This window comes from Oxyura jamaicensis, chromosome 12, assembly GCF_011077185.1.
Source record: "Oxyura jamaicensis isolate SHBP4307 breed ruddy duck chromosome 12, BPBGC_Ojam_1.0, whole genome shotgun sequence".
NCBI classification, from domain to species: domain Eukaryota; kingdom Metazoa; phylum Chordata; class Aves; order Anseriformes; family Anatidae; genus Oxyura; species Oxyura jamaicensis.
Genome location: NC_048904.1, coordinates 15,213,462 through 15,235,460, shown reverse-complemented (window position 1 = coordinate 15,235,460; position 21,999 = coordinate 15,213,462). Strand labels below are relative to the sequence as shown.

The following is a 21,999-nucleotide window of genomic DNA, read 5'->3' as shown; positions in this document are numbered from 1 at the left end:
TTTTTTTTTTTTTTTTAACCACTGATTGTGCATCCAGCTTAGATTTTGCTCTTGAAAAGTATTTATTAGTGTTTTGTGATGAGTTGTATTCCATGGTCCTCTTCTAGATGAAGTGCAGGCACACCAGAACAATTCAAAATTTGAAACCGTTCAGTACTATTTTCAGTTCAGGATTGATACAACATGGATTTCTGGAAAATGTGTTGAGTTCCATAGCATGTGTTCCAGGCCTTTCCTCCAAAACAGGGTTGAAATTTGGCTAATGACATTCGCATGACCTTAATTTTAGATAGAGTTTTAAATGAGTTCTAAGTTAACTCTGTATTTATTGAAGTCTATGATAAAGCTCCAAAATAGCAAGAGGATGATTTTACCATGCTGTACCATGAGGAGAAGCTAGATGGTCACTCAAGTCATGTCTACAGCAGCTCCCTTCCCTGTTCCTGAAGCAGGACTGAGGAAATCTCTTGGAAGCACCTCCTGCTTTGCATGGAGAAACATGGCTTTTTCAATGCTGACGTTGGGTGGGAGTCATTCATCATGGTGTAAATTAAGCTTTGAGGTTAATCCTCTTCTCTGTATTCTCTTAGTGAGCTTTTTTTTTTTTTAAATGGTACCCAGAGCCATCAATGCATTTGGTGCAGGCAGTTCCACATCCCTGTGTGCACCTTTGAGTGCTCAGGCACCAGTGGGTGACATTTCAAGGACAAATTTCAGCAAGTTTGGGGTTTAGCCATATTCAATATCACCTTGTGAGGCATTAGATAAAAGCCACATCTCAATCCTACTGATTGCAATTTGTGATGGAGGAAGTACTGCTAAGCTCATAATCCATGGCATAGTTATTGCTACTTTAAGATTAATCCAGCCAACCTTCCATATTTGGAGACTTTAATGATTGGAATTTTGGAATTCGTGCCATTATATAACAGACAAAGCATTCTTCAACCCTTCCTTCACAAGTCAGTCTTTGTTCTGTGTCTAACACAGAATTTATTTTATTTTTTAAAATTTTTCTTCTTTTTCCAGTTGTGACTTTGGATTTCCCTTTAGATCGATGCATTTGGTCACTGAAAAAGCCTCATTCGTGTAAAAATATATTACAAATATACTATGTATGTATTATACAAATATATAGAAATATTTGACTCCCTGCTCTACACTGTTCGTGGAGGCTGGCTGTGGTTGTTTCTGGAACACACATTCTTTTCTAGTTAACTTATTCAGTGATGAAACTAAATATGATGTTTTCAGTAAAGCCTTGACATTTTCAAGAGCATAGGCTACAACAACAGCAGTGATGTGACAGTGTTTCCTAGCTTTCCTAGCTCGTTAGGAGTGTTTAGAAGGGCTCAGTGTTTGGAAGGCTTCTTTTTTATTTTATTTTTTTTCTTACAGAGAAGAAGGGTAGAAAGTGATTTCCTACATCTGATGACAGATGCCAGAAAAAGCAGACTCTTGAGGACGGGGCTTTGGACAGCCTGATATAGTATATCTTTAAGGTCCCTTCCAGCCCAAATCGTTCTGTGATTCTGTGAGGGATGTATTGTGCTAAGTTTCAGTGGGCAACTTAAAGGCCAATATTTCTGTGCAATGGGGTGCTGTACAGTTTTATATACATAATTGCTATGTCTTAGCTTAGACTTTATCCTGTCTGTTTTGGGATGTGGGAAATTCTGAGCCAGTTTCCAGTTCTTAAAAAAACAAAACAAGCAAACAAAAAATACTGATGCTTTCCAATTAAATGACTTTGTAATTTTTTTTTTTTCAGTGAACAGCTAATGGTCTTCCTTCATAATGAAAAAAAATAAACTTAAATTTATTTTGCAGAATCCTCCAATGCTACTTTATTGACCAATGCAGAAAAAATTGCTACAATTACCACCACACATACTCCTCAGCAAATACCGCAGGAGACCAGGTCAGACTGTTTTCTTTGAGGAGAGCATCTTGCCATGCGCTCTGTTTGGTTACTTCTTAATCACCTTCACATTCCATGAGCTGTATTTTTCATCTCCCTCTCTGTTTCAATCACTGCAGCAGGAACAACACCAAACCAAAGCAGGAATCCCAGTTTGATTTCAAACCGCCCCAAGCAGCGCAGGTAAGGAGTGCCTTCCTAATTGCTTTGTTTACCACAGACTGTTGCTTCCAGTCTGCTGAAGGGCTGTGTTCAAACGTTTCCCTGGAAAATTCCTACTGGGAGGCTGTTCTCCCTCAGTCTGTTTGCTGGAGAGAGGGATTTGCTGATTAGTTTCTTAATATGTATTGCTGTTGTTTCATCTGACAAGCATTTCCAATGCATTCTTATCAAGACTTAAAAAAAAAAAAAAAAAAGAAGAAGAAAGAAATGCTAACATTTTTACCACAGTAATAACTGGTGTGTTTTTTTTGTGGAAGTGTATGTTTTGAGGGGGTTCTCCACAAAGCACTGATGTGTGCAAATGATAAAATCAGAACAAAACAAGCAAAACTTAATAAGGAGCAATAGCCGACATGTTCCTGGCTTTGCAGACAGGACCTTATTAGAGAGGTTATTTCACTGTTATCTTTCCTTGCCACTGGCTATCCCAGAAGTAACCTCTTCCATTACAGACTTCAAAACATCCCTACGCCAACAGCATTATGTTGTAGAGTAAAACAGTGCATGTGCTTCTGACTTTCTTGCAAAGGAATAGGAGAGGTCTTAACAAAAAGAAGACAGCACCATGGTGTAGACTTGTCCCATGTACCAGCTAACAGAGCCAGACACTGGGATCAAGGCCATCCCAGCCTTCCTCTGCAGATGGGGACTGAGAAAGCAGGAAATGTTCGTGTGTGTGAAAACTCCACTGATTTTATTTTTGTACTTCACGAGTTCCAGAAATAATAACGTTCACTGGCTTAATAATTTCAAAATGAGAAATAGAGAAGCGTTTAACTTTCTGTTGAATTGTACATATGTTGTCTTCCCTCCAGCAGGACCAAGATTTTTACACTGTTGAGCTGGAACGAGGAGCCAAAGGGTTTGGCTTTAGCCTGCGAGGCGGCCGGGAGTATAATATGGATCTGTACGTGCTGCGGCTAGCTGAGGATGGTCCAGCTGAGAGATGTGGGAAGATGAGGGTATGCACAAACAGATTTAAAAAACACACTGTTTTGCAATAAGCTGACTTCCCTGCCTCTCCCCTAAAGGCACGCCTTCTGCTGTGCCAGCTAATGGGAAAATTAAATTGTAGCTGAAAGGAACAGTAGATTTACTTCTATCAGTGACTTTTCTTTCATTCTTTATGTACAGTCTATGAAAGTGTACATGCATTGGAAGACTTCACCCCATCCTTGCTCCAACCCAGATTCCCAAATTCTAACATACAAACTGACTTTCTAAGCCTAATGAAGATGCGTGTGGTAATCAAAATGTTACAGTCACAGTCTTTGCCAGCTCCCTTAAAGCTGGAGCCATAAAAAGAGAATTAGGTTGTCCTTCCTGATCCTCTCTTCTGCTGGGTAGAGTACCACTCATGTATGTTGACTGATGGGTTATAAAATTACTGTATAGTTTTTAATAAGTATTAGCTGTTAACTTTGCATATCACCTCAATTATAAATGCATGGTCATATGTTATAAAATGCCTACAGAAAAAGTAAATTGCCAAGTTTTATGCACTCCATGCTCCTCGGATAGAGAATGCATAATAACTTTACAACATGTCTTTGTCTTCTCCAAATAAATCACACACAGGGCATTTTCAAAATTCTATTGCTAGGGCTAGATTTATAAGTCCAAAATTTTTGCTGATGAAAATAAATCATTGCTGCTGTGGGGAAGCCAATGCTTTAACAAGCTCCTCCAAGCCCTGTTTTTCTATCCTGATAAATTATGTTTACAAAAGCAGGTTTATTGGTTCATACCAGGTGTCTGTATCCAAGTGAGAAATGGACCCCAAAAATATTCAAACGTGCTGGTTCCAGCAGACTGTAAAACAAGCAACTTTGACCAAAATCTTAAAAATAATCAAAATAAAATAAAACAATACTGCTTCTAGTATAGATCTAGTTATTAGGCAATACAAAAATGCCAGGTGGTTTTACGAAATAGCAGAGAGATAATTTAACACTTCAAACTTTCTCTGTTTTTTTTCATGCCTCCCCTTCACGTTGCTTTTTGTGGAGTCACAGCTCTGGCAGTAGCTGTCACTGGAAGGAGTCTGGCACGTGTAGACTTACCTGCTGCATATTTCTTCTTCCACCTTTGCTGTGGACACTTTTTTCTTTGTGATGTGCTGGTGGTGGCCCTCTTGCAGGTTACTTTCTAATCTTAGACTCTTTTATTGCTTTGACAGATCGGTGATGAAATCCTAGAGATCAACGGGGAAACTACCAAGAACATGAAGCACGCTCGGGCCATCGAACTGATTAAAAATGGTGGCCGCAGGGTCCGCCTGTTTCTGAAACGTGGAGATGGCTCTGTCCCAGAATATGGTGGGTCAAACTATGAAAACATTCCTTTCTTCCCTGGCATCACTCCATGAATGATTTGTCTCAAGATCTGAAGCGGGAATTCTTTTTTATTTTCCTTTCTCACCAGTGTCTTACCAACCTTTGCAACATATGGTTAATTGCCTCGCTTGTGCTGAATTTTCTACACATTTCATCCTTTGCTTGCTTCCATGGACTTGGGGCGCAGTGTAAGGCAAGATCATCATAGCAGTATTTTTGGTGATCAGAGAGGAAAACAAAACAAAACAAAAAACCTTATTGTCTTGTCCAGCCAAACAAGGAATGTCATTGAACTGTGCCAAACTGTTTCTCAGCGGCTGAATTGTTGTTTCAAATAGGTCTCTACTTCTAATCAATGCAAAAACTGGGATCCTGATTTGTTATTCTGAAGCAGTGAATTTTTTGTTAGGTTTTTCTCTTAGTTCTTGTCTGTATCCATAGACATGAATGCCAAGATGGCTTATGGGATTTTTGCCTTCCCTTAATATTTATGTAAATATTTATAAAGTTATTTAAGAAAAAAAAAATAAGAAAAGCTTTACTACAAAAATATATTGATTTGGCCTCCTGAGCCCTTTTCTTCCCCTTTAAACAGTCTGCTGTTTTCAACTTGTTAATTTATAAGGTCTGAAAAGGTGCGGAGGTTATGAAAAGGTGCTCTCGTGTCTGTCTTGGGGGAAACACTCAGTCCTTGTTTCTTACTAAGAATTGCATTAGAATTCCTTTTCTTCCCCCGGAGGTTGGATTGCTGGGTGGCTTAACTTAGCACACTATTTAATATTATAATTATGTCTTATTTATTTGAGATAATTGTCAAATATTGTGCCCTCGATGGAGGGCTACTCCCAACCAAAGGTCTTTGAGGTTTCTATAGAAACTGATGATTGAAGGGATGTCCTTTATATTTTTCTCCCCTTATTTGGGTTATTTCTGTGTCAGTAAGTTCTGTGTTTATCATTCACTCCATGTCCTAATAGCAAAACCAAAATCATTCTGCACAGTTTATGAACTAGATTTTATTTATTGTACCAAGTTTGAGCATTTCTGCTCACTCTGTTCATTATTTAACTTTAAATGACCAATTCAGAGTATAACCAACAAACAATCGAAGTATTTAATGATACAGAAGGGAAGTTGTGGGTTTACACTTCTGTAATATAAATAGCACACCAGAAGGTTCAATGATGGCACTGAAATTCTGTAATGTTCTTTCTACTTTTGTCTTTTCCTATATTCCTTTGGATGTACAGTACTGTATCATATGCTAGACTGCATACATACCCTGTAAATTAAGTGCTTCACATCTCAAAGCATATGTCTGTTGCACTGAGGATGAAAATCCAACACCAATTTTATTTTGGCTAATGCTAAACCACTAAAATGCTCATTCTTCAAGCAAGGATTTAATATACAGGGGCCGCACTACTGTAAAGAAATATCCTTGTAACATTTGGGACTCCTTCCTCTCTTCGTTCTGTTCGCTGCAGTCACAAATGGTTCCTCTAATAATGTTAAGTTCCAATATTTTTCTGACTCGATTGGAACGTGCTTCTCTATGAGGCTGTATATTTTTGTAATGAGTTTTGTACTTATTTTTAATGTTGTGGTCTCTGGTGGACTTTATTTTTCGTTGTTGTTTGATTGTTAATGTTTTTTCTATGACATTCTGTGTCGCTGTTCCAGCTGTCTTTTAGAATGGATGCTCTCGTTGTCTGGGTTAATGAATCACCTCTTAGATGTCTCTTTATGTCACGATAATAACAACTGCTGTCTTTGCAGCCTTATATTTGGGTGAAGCCTAGACAATCTGACTGGAAAAATAAACTTTCTTTATTCTAAGATAAAATATGAAGATTTTTCTTTCTTTCACCTTTAATATAGGGAATCTAAATTTTCTACTTTTCTCTTTCTCTTTCTCTTACTTTTCTTGGTGCTGGGCTCTTCCTTCCTCAGCGATGATACCTCCTAATATCGCTGCATGTATGAGAAATGACAAGCTCGGGGAGTCTTGCTTCTACCTTATGGGCCATAATCAAACTACGGTTTGTAGCTAAAATCAATATTAGGTGTTTTTGTGCTGTGGCCTAATTCCCTCACATTGCTTTCCGCTTCGCTATATTTTATATGTACAGCAATTCATTCCGAGCACCCTGCGTCCCCCGAATTGTAAGTACGCCACTCAACACGTGTAAGCCTCGTTCGTACCTTGTGCCATAGCCAGGTTGCCACAAGCCGCGTGCTTACAGCCACGGAAAAGCGGTGTGGTCCTCCAGCGGCTGCCTGGAAAAGCTAATAAGCAAAAACGCACGCACGTGAGTCGCACCGTGGGTTTCACCTGGAAATCACCAAAATAATGGCCCACGCACACACACTGACCCTCCCGAGCTAAGGAATGGAAATGCCACCAGATGGGAGACACTTTGCGGTGACAGGAGCAAGGAGCGGGCACAGTGTTTGGCATGGGGGAGGGAAAACAAAAAGGAGAAAAGCAGAAAAATTTGTGTCCCCACAAGTGTTTGTGAGGGCTTTTGGTCATTGCCATCAGGACAGCCCACCTCGAGGTTAGAGCCAGCAGCAGGGAGCACCCAGGAAGTGTAGCTAACACCGGCCCAGCTGCCGTGCGGAAGTTACTTTTCAAAGAAAATAACCAAATAAAATGAACGCTCACATTAAGTCAGCGCAGATACCTTCATGTTTGCCGTGTCCCTAATGAATCATTCATAAACATCCGTTACAAATGACGAGGGTGATTGTAGCTAAGCTACAGTGCAGGGCTGGGGTTTGGGTTTCGGGGGTTATTCTGCTGCTTTGCAGTTTGTATTACAGAGGTAGTTCAGCTGTATTTTACCTGAAACGCTACAGGAAAATAATGAACTGGAGACTAGATTTTAATCAAAGCCATTCTACATTTTACAATACCTTTCCATTGCTTTGATACAAAAAAAAAAAAAAAAATCATACCTTCTGTCATCATTTGTTGAATCATTGTGGCAAAACCAAAATCTACCCTAGGACTTTTCATAACGTGGCAGAATTAAGTGAGATTAAGTAAAATGGAAATTGCTTGATTACAGTCTAATTCTCACACCTTCAAAATGTTATTTTACAAGGTCAAAACATAATAATCAATTCTATTTTCTGTGGCTTTTTTCTGCTATTTGAAACAAAGCCTCCCACAACTGGAAGGCGATGCTTTCAAAAGACTTAAAAAATCATTTCCTAACGGCCCTCTTTATTGGAAACTGTTTTAAAAAAAAAAATCCAACAACCAAACTACATTTTTTTTACCCTACTGTAGAGAAAGTAGTGTGAGCGAAACATTGTGAATTGGGCTTGGGGGAAATGTAAAATGCCCCATGACGAGAAGAGCATAAAGACGATATCAGCTTGGACCAAAACACGGCTAATGAACAGAGCAGCACCAGTACTAACCTGTAACTCTCGTTGTTCGCAGTTAAATTAACAAAAGCTCCGGTTAGCCTTCGCTGACTGCTTTAACAGTTGTTTGTTTTTGTCACTAATGAAGTCTGAAGAGTGATAAGTGGTGTCACGGCGCCGCGGAAGGCTTCGGTACCAAACCCTTTGCTGTTATTTTCTTTCAGACCCCAGCAGTGACAGGAACAGTCCCGCCACAGGTTCACAAAATGTATCGGAAATGAAACCCGCGCCATCCGACCGACGGCAGCACCCATCATTGGAGTCCAGTTATCCACCAGACCTTCACAAATCATCACAACATGGGGACAGGCGGACTTACGTTAGAGACCTAAAAGGCAGCAGAGAGGTTAGCAGACATCCCAATGAACACCACACTTGGAATGGGACTTCTAAATCCAACGACACCGTGCCAGGCAGGAGGACGGAGAGGTCGCCGGACAGGAGGCGCGAGAGGCAGCCGGAGAGGGCGGTGGTGAACGGGCAGAAGAGGAGGTCTCCCGAAAAGCGGAGGGAAGGGACGAGGAGCGCTGACAACACCCTGGAGAGGCGGGAGCGGCATGAGAGGAGGAGAGACCTCTCCCCCGAGAGGCGCAGGGAACGGTCGCCCAGCCGGCGCCGGCGCTCGCTGGAGAGACTCACGGAGCCGAGGCTGTCGCCCGACCGGAGAAGAGAGGCCTCCCTCGACCGGCGGGCCAAGTCGTCCGACCGACGGAGGGAGAGGTCGCCCGACAGACGGCTCAGGGAGGAGCGAGCCGGCCACCGGGAGAGGGAAGACCCCGGCTGGAAGCACGAGGCGAGCCGCCGGCACCTGCCCGAGCAGCGCAGGCGGCCCTACAAGGAGTGCAGCACCGACCTCAGCATCTGAGGGGTCCCCCGGGGTCCCCGTCGCCTGCCCCACGCCGCGGGAGTGGAGGAGAGAGCACGAGAGCTGGAAGGATCCAGCCTCCGCAAGGCGAGGAGACACCCGGCACCTGCTGGTCCTACAAACCTTTTATGCAGATGAAATCTTAAACAAACAAACAAAAAAAGTGTTGTGCCTGATGTATAATATTAAAGAAAGTATTTTTCAGTGTATTCTTTTTTTTTTTTTTTAATTACTTGCCAAATGTTGGTCCTAAAGGATTATAAAGTTTTGTTTCTACATTCTTTGTAGATTTCTTAAGAATAATTCCTTTATCGGGCTACTTTCCCCCCTCCCCAATATAGTAAGTGGGGGTAGCCAGTAATATAATATAGGTAAAGGATTTTATGACCAAGTTTGAATAATTTGATCCAGACTGTTCTCTAGTGACTCACTGCTACACTGTATGTAGAAAATTTTTTAAGGGGTGGGGGTGGGGAAGGAAGAAAATTGTTCATCTCAGTAGGAATGGAGCGCTCCTGCTGAAGGAATTAAAAAAGAGACAAAATGTTCCTAAAATTGCAAGAACTGTTTGAAGAGACTACTGTTTCAATGAAGGATATTTATAATAATAATAAATAATAAATAAATAAAAAAGAACAAAAAAAAAAATCAAAACCCACACAGCACAAGATGATTTACGATGAGGAATTTCTAGTTTGTTCCGTGAACAGTTTATACTTTCAGGCCCCCTCTACAGGATGCGCAAAGGCAGAAAGACTGGTAACCACCATGCCTGTGTCACACACTAACGTAGACTGTTGATCTCTCATTAGCCTCAGCCACACTTAACGATATGTCATTAAGGCAGCCACCGCAGCCCTACTCATCTTCTAGATGTATATGGACAGCAACCCGAGCATGCATGGTATTGTTTGTCTGCTTTGAAGCAAGGGAAGGGAACGGGATCGTGGGACAAGGCACAATGCGGTGGGGAGCGGAGTCCTCCCTCGGAGCGGGTGTATTCCTTCTGCTCAGGCAAAACCAGTGGGCTTTTCTTCTTTTGCCAAATTCAGAAAATTCTCCTTCTCGCTCGGTATTTAAGTTTTTGGTTTACTGGTTCATCCTTACTGAGACAAAAGGAGTGCACTTGCTGGGAAAAAAAAAAAAAAAGGGAAAAAAAAAAAAAAAGATGTATCAGATGTATCAAAGGAAAAACACGGGCAAAAAGAGGCAATCAGTGGGACAACCTGGTTGTAGAAGCCTATCCGTACTGGTTGTATGCTGTAAATTTGAGTCTAAGAACAGCAGCAAAAGGGAAACCTGCAAGTTTCTAAGTTGTATTTTCAAATTTGCAAGTTGTGTGGTAAGTCTGCTGTAGCATTGGTATAAGATTTTAATGGATTACTGCCTAGCTGAGCCAAAATGTTTGCCGTTACTGTTGGACCACTAAAGTAAACTGCTGCTTTTTACAGTGCATTGGTGTGTACATGTATACTGTTCCACATTTTCCATATGAACACAAAAACATTGCAAGTCGATCACTGTTGTTGCCATGGTACTGTAAAAACAAAACCAAGAAAGAAGATGGCCGATCATTGTGTGTACAGTTTAAATTGTAATTAATAGAGCCTGTTGGAAAAAAAAAAAGAAAAAAAAAAAAAACAGCAAACAAACGAAACAAAACTGTTGCCTTTTTCTTGTATAAAAGAGGATTTATGACAAAATTTAGCTGTGAGGAATGTGATTAAGTGTTTATATTTCTGAAAATGGAACAAATTGATTCAGGGGATATATTTTAATGTAAACTGAATCAGGTATGTAAAGCTGTTTTAAAATGGGAGACTATATAAGTAATTCTAAAGCTTTTGTTGGTTTGAATATCATTTCTTTCTTCATGGTGGGCCTGCTTATATATTATTAAGCACATGTATGCAGTCTCTGTTCTTCAATCATCATTTCTTGCAATGTGCTATAGACATAATGCTCTTTTCGGTGTTGATGAAAAGCAGTATGTGGGCCAATCTTTTTTATAAAACACTATGCATATATAAATACTACATTGTTCATAGCTTTATTTGACTGATTGGGTTTATACATAACACTAGGATGAGTAGATGTGGACTTAACCAGTACAAGCTTCTTTCCTCGGAACAGACACTATGTATATGATGTAGCAACAAAGAAGGAGAAAGTCTGTGAATGCTATTTTTATTATCAAATAAAGTTTTCCATACAAAGCATACATACGAGTGTAGTGGTAAGATAAAGGAGTAGCCACAACTTAATGTTACTCGCCCCTGTCTAAATTAGTAAACTGTAGGTTACAGTTTCCAAGGGTCATCCATTGCATACGTTAATCATTTGACAAGCCTTAAAGCAAAGGTTCCCAGTTTTCCAGTATAAGATTTTCTTCCCCAGAATAATCAGAAGCTGAGCGTTTAGGTGGAGCAGGGTTTGTTTTTGTGCCTGGCTTTTGTGTCACTGTTCAAGATCATCACATGCATGGTCCTTCAAGATCATCACATGCAGCAGTGAACAGTTTGTACATCCATCACAGCACCAGCAAGGGTGGTCTGGTGCAGCCTGACTCTTTAAGGGTATGTTTGGGTCAATGAGAAAGTTTATGGACATTTTAGGTTTGATTCTTTTATGACGCCCTGTGCTTTTTTACTATGAAATTTTATTGTGATGGAGTGCATTGCTCCTGACTCTGTATCTTCTGCTGTTTATACTGTTTACCCTCTCCAAGATCACGGAATAGCATAGCTTAAATGATCCTAGCTGATTAGGTGAGTCTTAAGCTTCTGAAATGTTTTTTTTATGTAAAAGACGATATTATATAATACTGAAATTTTATATTACAAAACATTTAATTTAAAAAATACTGAAAGATGAGGGGAAAAAAAATGTAGTTGCTCATAATGCCTTTTTAGTGGTGACATCCTTTCTACTGCTCCCAAACCCACTGAGAAGGAGCCCTGCTCTAAAGCAGAGTATTGCAGCTCCATATTCTGTGGTGCAACTCTATTCCCTTTAATTCATTCCAGCTTCACTTCTGACCATGAAATACTTACATTTTTTCAAAACTTCTAAAAATGAAAAGAAACTTTTTTAGCTTTAGCTTTTTTAGACTGTAACTTTGCTGAGGTTTTCCAGCAATGATCTACAATTATGGAGCTGCCAAAAAAAAAAAAAAATGTTTCTGATGAAGAGGTGAAAAGTTTATGAAGTGGTAAGTGAAAAATCTCAGCAAATTGATATTGTTAGTTTCCCTTTATTTTTCTTTTTTAAACATCTTTTTTTCTTATTAGTGTTACTTGGTCAGGATGCTGTACCACCCATGTGCTCAGTCCTGTCATTTGTGTATGTGTTGATTAATACCTGGATTTTTTTATTTTATTTTATTTTATTTTTGTCTGCAAAGGGGCTGTTCAACAGCATGAAGAATTATGTGGGTTTTGATCTTTTTGGTTGGAGTTAGGAACTTCTAGGTTAGCTGCACTATGTTTGCTGCCTTTATTCGCTTTCACTGAGTTCCCTCCTCCTTGAATATTCATTCCTTGGCACTCAAGCCAGTGTTTTATTTAATAGTGATCTTGTGTTAAATCCATCTGCTGTACTATGCTTGTTTTATCACCGTAGAAGTAATTATAGATACTGTTCTCCTCCTCAGTTTGATACCTTTTGTTACAACAGGCTTTCAGCTGTCTCTTGGCTGACTGTTCTGCCGAAGAATATTATAAATGGCTCATAATATGCTCAGTTTATTTGGCTTTCATAAATAGTACCAGGAAAAGATGTCATTTATGACCTGCTGCTGCCATCTGTAAATGTGTGCTTGTTAGACCTTTGAGGTTGCTTTTTTTTTTTAAAAAAAAAAAAAAAAAGATAAATCTTTAAAAAAGAAAAGAAAAAAAAGAAAGAGTAGGAACTAAAAAGGAAAAGTACCCCAATTTACTCAGCAGTTGTTGTAAATCGCATGAGTCTGAGATGATGCCAGGATCTCGGTTGGATGTGATGCTAATCCATCAGCATTACTCCCTGTGTATATAATGAAGAGGCAGTAAAGTGTCATACAAATGGAAAATTGTGGGGTCTCAGGATGGAAAGGAGTGTAAAATATGTGCTGCCACAAGCACTGCTGCTTAATGCATGTAGAAATTCAATGGTTAGACTGACCATATTATGACAATCTGCCATACAAGCCCTAACTTCAAGTCAGAAATTGCTCTTCAGAATTTAAGACATTTTTATTTCTTTTTCCATATTCCCTTTATTGCCATAAACTTACAGCAAGATAGTGCTATACCTGTGCAACACACTGGGGAAAGAAATGAAGGCTCTGCCTTTGTAGGACATCCTCTTCTCTTCCAAGTTCCTACAAGAGGCCCTCAAACCACAACTGCAAAAGAACTCGTGGCAATTAGCATACAGGTTGCTGTGGTGTGAAATTTACCCTTTACAGCACTTCTCTAAATAATAAATGGCCATCAAAGTTTAAAAATGCGAAGTTTAAATGTGGACACAGTTTCTAAAATATTTAAAATCATTATGTTTCTTGGTATTTACAGGGCCTAGGAGAGAGAGACAGCACACATGCTCCTTTCCAGATGGAATTGTGATAGCTGCAGGATTGTTTCTAAAAACAAACTAGCAAATTCAATCAAAATCTAAGAAGTTGTCTGCAGAATGGTGTCTGTACTTTCAATTAAATACCCACACAAGTGGACATGGTTCTGAGCACATGCAATCTAGGATACGCTAGGGTATAAATGCCATTAAAATGAAGTGAGGCTTCCACATGAGTTTGGGCTCAGGCAGTTTTAATGTTTATTAACTTAAAATTAATATAATAATAAGTAGCTTATGGTGCTACAGTTTATTTTATATAAATACATATAAAAATGGTTTAATAGTTATTCACTAACATTTATTACCGCCCATATTCCAGCAGAATTTAGTGCCCAACTGACTTTGCATATCTGGGCCTACGGGCACCAGCAGAGGAGCTCTGGGCAGCGAGCAGAAAGTAATGCATGCCCCAGTGCTTCCATTTCAGAGCAAATCAGACATCTCTGCATAAACCCATTTCAGTGAAAACGTGAGGTAAATCCATGCACCCCTCACTGAAGCCGCAGAGATGAACACCCACCCTCGATGTTGCTGGCTGTCTGGGCAGGTGTGGGGGAGTTGAGGAGGGCTGTTATCCTCCGCTAATCTCTTGTCAGCGTGCGAATTGCAAATCCTCTGTTTCAAAGGGTTGTCTGAGCCTCAAGATGTTGAAATGGAGGCGGTTTCTTCTCTTCAAGGAGTCTCATGAGCTTTAATTTTGCAACAAATAGTTTCTTAAAAGAGAACTTCTGAGGAGGTTTGTGGCAGCAAGAGGGAGAGAAGAGCGGAAAATGGTCTGCTGAGAAATACTTTGGTTGCGTGTTTTCTTTGGTCATATCCAACCAATGGCAAACTGCTGGCATTGTGCCTCAGCCAAGGTTATTGGGTCCATTCCGAGGCTGTTGGGACTTTGGTGCTTACGGCAAGCAGTCAGGCTTGTATGGAACAGGAATTAGACATTGCTTATGTGGCTTTCATATACCAGGCTTCATCTCCACTCCTGTGTCATCTACAACCAGTCTTAACTTTCCTTCCTTTGCTGTTTTTCAGAAATTTCAGTCTTCAGATTTTTTTGTCTGTCATTAGAGGACTGAGGTGAAGTGACATTAACTTGTATTTGCTGTGAGCTAAGGGCGTACATTTGGGTGTATTTCTGGCTGAGCTTATCTGCAGTAATTTGTTGAGTCAGGAAAAATGGATGGTGAGACTGTTCCTCCAAGCTGGTGCCTTTAAGTATGAATGAGATCCGCTGAATTGGTGATCTTGCTTCTGTCTGAGGATAGTCGGAAACAGGAATGTCTGGGGGAGGAAGTTGGCTGAGGCTCATTCCATATGTGCTAGAGAAAATATTGATTGGATACGGAAGCATCTTGGAGAGTTTCTTGAGGACTCGGGCTTTTGTTCCACATAAATGAGCAGTTTTTGCTCATTGTTTCTCAGTAACGTTCTTCTGGATCCTGTTTTTGCTTCTAAGACTCCAGTTTGCTTTGGGGGACCCCCAGGCAACTTCTATCCTCTGTTTGATCCAACAATTGTTGCCACTGCTTTGAAGTGTTGAGTCTGCTGGCAAAGCCCTTGTCTTTGTAACCTTTGAACTGCAGTTGTGCAACATGGGGCTAGCGTCCGAGAGCACGAGGCAGTTGTACAGCACCAGGGACGGTCAGCCCGGCCCCCTCCTACTCCTCAATGGAAACGGAGGTCCCAAAAACAGGCTTGGAGAGCTGAGGAGAGGGCAACCCCGGGACACAGACAAAGCCAAGAATCACTCTCTGAAGGAGCACCAAAGTACCATGTCCTGTGGGTTTCCAGATGTGACATAAAAACTAAAAGCGGTCGTAAGATTTATGTGGCTGATTCACAGTACTGACTTCATTATTCTGTGAAATGTACTGAATGGTGAGAAGATGTTTAAAGATGGTCCCAGTGTGAGTTATTAACATGGTATTAATAGCAGTAACAGAAAGAAAAGACCATAAGAAAATATATGGCATATGTTTCTTGTCATGTGTTCTTATTTTCTTGCTGAGGTGGCTGCACTGTTGAGGATGCATCAGACATCTGCTTTCCTTCTCCGGTCCCTTCTCTGTTTGAAAGGATAACTTGATGGGACAGGTATTTTTAGACAAAATACTGGGGATGTCAGAAAGAAATCTTCTTGCTGGAACCTTAGAGGAAAAGTATAAACCAGGTTTTCAGTGGTCCTTGGAAAGTATCACTTGATACAAGTGATACTCGATGTCACTGAATATATATTTGCTACCCTGAAAAGGCTTAGTTCTTAATAAGAGGAAGTGCTAACTGAACTTTCCTAACATGTGGCATGCCTCAGCAAAAACATTTTCTTTTCCCTGCCTAATTAACAGGATTGAAAGTTGACTACGTCTCAAGCTCCTCGTGCCTTTGGGACAGCTCGGTCTGGAAGTTTTCCGTTTAATTGTGCAATAACAATGCAAAAATATGCAAATGATAAACAACTCTGAGGTGCTTATCATGGCAACACACACACAATTCTGATTCTCTAGAACCTGTGTCAAGGGCCTGGAACGAGCCTGCACAAGGGACCCTGTACCTGTGGGGTGCATCGCAGCCGGGCTGCCTTCACACCCGCAGTCAGTGGCCTAAACGGGTGGGCACACAGATCTGCATTGCTCCCGAACACATGTACACATTTCTGGGGTGTCCCAGAGCCTGCATGGGTGGGTGTCCCCATGAAGACCTCCGGGTAAGGAGGAACGCTTCCTTTGCTGAGAGCAGAGTGACAAACACTGCCATCCCCTGTGTCGTTGCATCAACTCCAATATTTTAGCCTGAAGTTCTGTCTTAGAGATTAAACAATGTATGCAACTAATATTAATATTTATGATCATTGCTTCTGCTATAGCCTCGCTGCAATATATGGGAAAAAATCATGTCCCTCTGCTTGCAAAGGATTTCATTCATCAGGATGGCTCTCCTTATTCAAATTAAGATTTAATATGAATAGCTCCTTCTTCTGATACAGCTTCATGGTCTTTCCGAATTACTTATCCTTTCTGTTACTGACATGTATTACAGCAACACAGTTTCATGATTTTCACCTCAAAATTTCTTCCATAAAAAGGATGTGCTCTAATTCAGTGGGAAAAAAGTGGACATGTACTGGCTTCAGGTTTAGACTTGTTTTGGTCCCTGTTTCATGGAGAAAAATTATCCATAATGATAGCTGCTGGGAGGGAGAAGTCAAGTGAATTTCATAGTAAAATACTGAGTAAAGAGACAAGCAGACTGTCGTTATGGGCTTCATAAAAAGAAGGTTGTATGTTTGATTTTACTTCTGTCCAAAATGAAGTCTGTTTTTTAGTAGGTGTTTGTACTTATAGAGATATTTTGTTTCATGTTTTCCCACTCGCCTTCCTACCTGAATTATCCCATAGCTGCTAACACCTCGTGATTTATATCACTGTCTTGGTATATCTCTTTTGATAAAGTGGCATACCGCTGATTCTTTTATTTTCAGCATGCTCTTTGTCTTCATCAACTTTTGCTGCAAACCACAGCAATTCATTCTTTCTCAGTCTCTGGTTCCTAGAAGGTCTTGTACTAAAGGCAGGATGCTGTGAGATTTGGGGCTTCATTTATCACAGCAGAATTGCATCAACGGTTTTGCAGCAAAGTGGAAAAGTTGGGAAAATACTGAGAAGCTGCAAAAGCAGATTTCATACATCAGGCTCTATTAGCAAAAAACAATTTTCCAATTTTGCACAAAAACAGAGCAACTTTTGTTTGCATGGAGTCCTGCCAAACCCACATTAATCGTATTTAATTTGCTTGCTTGGAGCCCAGATGAAAATGCTTTTCAAATAACTAGTTGACTGGAAGCATGGAGATCCTGATTCAGAAAAAAGCCTTGCTCAGGAAAGCATACAAGCATGTGCCTGAGTTATGTTGAAGTCAGGGATGTAATCATTTAATTAAGAACCTTTCTGAGGTCTGGAATGTTCATTGGAGTCATAATAACCAGCATTGTCTCAACTTATGCCAGAAACAGCACCACTTGCAGTCTACTCATTAATGGTTTTCATGCTTTTTCTATCCTTGGCTTTTTCTTAACCACTTGGACAAGGATCTCCATTGCCAAGACTAGCTCCACATGTGCTATCGAGTGGCAAATCCTCCTGTAGACTATGAGTGCGTACAAAACCTGGCTGTACCTCTGTATCCTGTTATTGGCTTCTCTCTGCCCATGAAGTTCCTCTTCGTGATGTCTGCCCAATGTGTCTCTGCTTGCTGTCTGGGGATGGAAATTGGATCTAGTCTGGGGATGTCCGCTCACCTAGGTGCATTAGATGAAATTTCTCTCTGTTGATAGCCAGTAGCAAATATTCAGAGGGTTTCTACTTCCTTTTTTTTTTTTTTTTTTTTTTTTCCCACAAATTTTTATGGTCCCTATGCTGAGCAATGGTCCCAGTCTTGCCATGGCGTTCCATGGCTCAGGCTCAGGCATGTACCAGACTGGTAGGAGATACTGGCATCATGGGCATCAAGAGATCCTGGCTGAGGGGGCTCAGTATGAGCTGCAGGATGCAGACCAGAAAGGTACACCACATGTAGCCTCGGTAAATCCTGTGCTGCCAGCGAGCACAATTTTGCATTGAAATTAAAGTGCCAAAAACCAGGTATACAGAACAGTGTGGGGTGATCCGAGCAAAACAGTGTTTCCATAGCAATGAAGTAGTTATGTACTATGCGAATGGTCTGGAGTTCAAAGAGAATCAGAAGGAGAAGCTGAAGTTTGAGTATTTTCTATGGTGGAAATGGACCAGAAATACTGAGGGAAAGACAGATTTTGCAATGAAGATAAAACCAAGTGCATAAAAATCCACCCTCTTTAAAATAAAATAGAATAAAATAAAATAAAATAAAATAAAATAAAATAAAAATAATAATAAAAAGCCTGTCAGAATGATAGTCAGGGTAGCATTTAGCTCTTGATGAATAAGGTCAGAACAAAAAGACTGCAAAAAACAATCAAACTGGAAAGGTAAACAGCTGAAGAGAGATTTCCTGAAAAAGATAGCAAACTGTTTTTCAAATGTTCTTACATTTTGCCAAAACTTTAAACTTTTGAAAATTCTACCTTCCTATAAGCTTGTCCACACAGATACACAAAAGCAGCCCACCCTTCAAGAGTAACTGTGGTTTTCCTCTCTCAGCACCGCACAAAAAAAAAAAAAAAAAAAAAAAAAAAAAAAAAGGCAGTGGAAATGTTTCAACGTTGTGGATAAAGCAGCAGAGAAGTGACAAGGAAACGGAGAAAACCTTGTGCTGCCGTCCTTTTCCCCACACACACTCATTTTCTTTCTTTGCATATTTATCAGGGTTAAAACTAGGTCAGACTCTACCAGCCATGTGCTGGGGCTGCCTCTGGCTGCCGCCCCTTTCCAGGGCTGCTACGAGATACCCGCTGGGGCTGCCGGGCCTGATCCGGCTCTTGCAGACCACGGCGTAAATCGGAGCAGCTGCAGAGGCAACAGGGTGCAGCATGGTTAGGGATGGAGAAGCACATGCCCTGCAGACCCAGCCTGATCCTTACGGCGTGGTCTTGAAGGACCAGGAGGGGCTTTCATGTAAACAGGGCTTATCCTTACGGCAGAAGTGGGGGGCAAAATGTGTGAGCAGTGACATGTGTGGCACTAAGTACAGCGCTGCTTGAACACAAGCTCCTTGGTTTCTGTGTTGCTCTTCAGCTGGTTACAGATTATTATTATTTTTTTTTTTTTTTTTTTTTTTAACTGAAATTGGGTTTAAAGGGCAGGCCAAGGCCCAGTAACTAAAGCTCCATAGGTCTCTGAAATGAACCCATCTTCACAGACAAGTGTAAATCCTGATATGCTGACACTGCAGCGATATATTAGTCCTGACAAATGGCCCCGTAACACATCAGGGTCGATATTGACAAGGTGAGGGATTTAGTTTTTCTTCAGAAACAGAGAAGAAGTCGATGGGAAGAGAGGCCATTCCCCAGCTGCCAACACAAAGGCACCCCATAACTTCTGCTTATTGTGAGAAACTTGAAGGGCGTAGAGACTTTGTGTAGTGGGGTAGAGAGAATGCGCCTGCTCTTCTTTTGATGGGATTTATTCTTTTTACTTTTACCTTTCTCTAGTGGCTAATAACTTGAGATTTGTGTGGCTCCTGGAGCCAGACCTTCCAGATGAGCTGACCCACGGCCATCCGCAAGCTGAGGGTGCGGAGCTGGGTGCGCTCCCACCCAGCCACAGCACGGGGCTCAGCTTGGGAATAATGTGGGGGCTGGCACGGGGCTCACCCGCCCCTCTCTGCACAAGGACAGAGGCATCTGGCAGCCAGGGCCGTGAGCAGATTCCTGCTTCCACATGAGCTGGTTGCTCTCTCAACACCTGCTACGTATTTTGTATGATACATGCATGTATGCAGCCCCAGCCCTCCTGCTCAGGATTTTCTGCATGCTACACACAGCCATAGTGCTGGTTTTTTCCTTCCACCACCAAAAAAAGTGAATCTAAAGGGTTCCTTCAATCAAGATTTAAATCCACCAGCTCCTTACTTAAATGCAGGCTGCTCTCCTGTGTGCTCCCAGCTCTTGGCAGCCTTTGTCTGTGGCTGCAAGCAGCAGCTCGGGGCTGTGGGTGCCCTTCCCACCTCAGCAGTCTCTGATAATAGCTGCTTGCTAATCCTGTGGCTTAGAGGTGAATGGGAGATGGCTTTTCAAAACTCTCTGACCCCTTTGAGTGACAGTGGTTTGTTTTTTCCCCCATGAAACATGTCCCTTGTGGCAGCTTAGCCTTTGAAGCAGATTGGGTCTGGACACGGGAAGCAGGGATCAGGCAGAGTAGGAGCTCCTCAGTTACTGGCCTTAGGGGAGGAGAAGACAGGTGGGCTGCCAAAGATGTCAGCGAGCTCAGAGCCCAGCAAGAGGAGGGGATACCCCTGTTACATGTGCTGGTGGCCAATGCAATGCACCCCCACCGTGGTCCTCATGGGACTGGGGACGGGCATCCACAGGCAGCAGGGACCTGTGCTCCTACCCATCCTCACTGATGAAAAGAGACTTCCTGAAGCACAAAGACCCTCTGGCCCTTTTGGACCTGACCAGCTAAGCCACTTCCCTGGGCTGAGGCCCCAGTCTGCCTCTGTGCCAGGCATGAGGGCATTTGATGCTTCCAGGAAGGTTATAGTTGAAGTTCCGTATCAGGCATGCACGTGTTTATCTTGGAGAGCTTGAAAGAGCTATGAATCTGCCAAGTGCATATCAGGCCGAGGTGGAGAGCAGAAGAACAATCATCATTGCTGTGGCAGGCAATATATTATGGCTGGCTTGCCAGGTTGAAGAGTGAATGCAATTCATCTTTGTGTTTGCTTTAGTGAGGGATAAGAGACTGTTTTGCTTGCTCAGGTGTTTTGAGTCTTTTAACTCAGTTTTTGTCTTGCTGGATTTGGGAATTATCTCCTAAGTGTTTGTGCATTCCTCCTTCTGAAACTGGAGGTTATTTGTGTGTTTGTTCTGAGTGAAACGGGTCTGCTTTACGTGCCACTACTTCACTCTCTCGTTGATTGCTTTGCTGCTGCTGCAGTTTGGGAGGGGAAGCAGCACAAAGAGGCTGGAGTGGTGTTTCTGTGGGGGGGGATGAAGCACGGGAGCGTGCTGTTTATTTAAGAATTTGTTGCCATGTTTGTTGAGGCAACACGGGTTCATATACATCTCCTCTGCTGCTGCAAGTGAGGGGGATAAAAAGCAAGCATTCCAGTTCGGGTTAGAGGGCTTGTTGGCAGGAGGGACATCTGACAGGGAGACAAATAGGAGCAGTGACAATAAGAAAGCCATACAGTGGCAAAAAATTTGGCCTTACTTCTCAAGTAAGCTGTCTTCCTGCTAGCATGGCTGTCTGCTACTGGATCAGAAGTCATTTCATCTGGCCAGGGCAAGGAGCTCAGGTCTGCTGGTCCCTGTCCATGTAGTCATGTCTGCAGTGTGACGTTAATGCTAATGTGCAGCTGGTAATACGTTTTTGAGAGTTATTGACACTGACAGAGTAAGGATTTTGTAGGGTATCTCCAGACACTCATCCTGCAGGGAGAAGGAACCACTCCACAATATTTCGCCACCCAATTTACCTTGAGATGTCACAGAATATTCCCTCCAGGTGGCCTGCACAAGTGACTGGATGGGTAGAGGAACTTGTTTCTTCATTCCCTGGGAATAATTCATCGGCTGGCAGCTGTGCCTGCGGAATGATGAGGTCCCTCCCTCAGAAACTAGCCCTGATGATCCACTCAGCACCCAGTTCGGTCGCGCTGCATCTGTGCACTTGTCGTGGCTCTGTTATGCAACCTCTGCGCCTCTACCCACAGTCTGCTGACATTCAGTTATTCATTTGATTTCAGCTCCGCGTGCAGCAACCACTGTCATTTCCATATTACGAAAGGAGGCTGGGAACATGTTGACACAAGGCTTGGGCTCTTGTCTGTGCTCAGATGGCAGATGGGGAAAGCTCTGCGCTCATCAAGGAAGAGAGGGTATTCAAGGACTTTTTCCCTTTGGACTGAGGCTCTGTTGGGAGAGGTGAGCAGAAGGGGGACTTCTGTTCCATGGGAAAGGCTGGAATAAA

General features: G+C 41.9%; 1 protein-coding gene across 28 annotated transcripts in view; it reads left to right on the top strand.

Moving 5' to 3' along the window:
• The window catches only part of MAGI1 (membrane associated guanylate kinase, WW and PDZ domain containing 1), a 274,668-nt gene extending 264,256 nt beyond the window's left edge, over positions 1 to 10,412 (top strand). For 14 of the 28 annotated variants that reach the window (XM_035338224.1, XM_035338209.1, XM_035338214.1 and 11 more), the window contains 5 exons: positions 1,831 to 1,921; positions 2,041 to 2,104; positions 2,959 to 3,105; positions 4,323 to 4,461; positions 8,082 to 10,412. In XM_035338224.1, the coding sequence (XP_035194115.1) occupies positions 1,831 to 1,921; positions 2,041 to 2,104; positions 2,959 to 3,105; positions 4,323 to 4,461; positions 8,082 to 8,782 (1,142 nt within the window). In that variant the 3' untranslated portion in view covers positions 8,783 to 10,412. Of the gene's footprint in view, positions 1 to 1,830; positions 1,922 to 2,040; positions 2,105 to 2,958; positions 3,106 to 4,322; positions 4,462 to 4,567; positions 6,326 to 6,432; positions 6,522 to 8,081 lie in introns of those variants that run through there. The other 14 variants (XM_035338235.1, XM_035338217.1, XM_035338212.1 and 11 more) reach the window with 6 other exon arrangements.
• Positions 10,413 to 21,999: the final 11,587 nt, after the last annotated feature.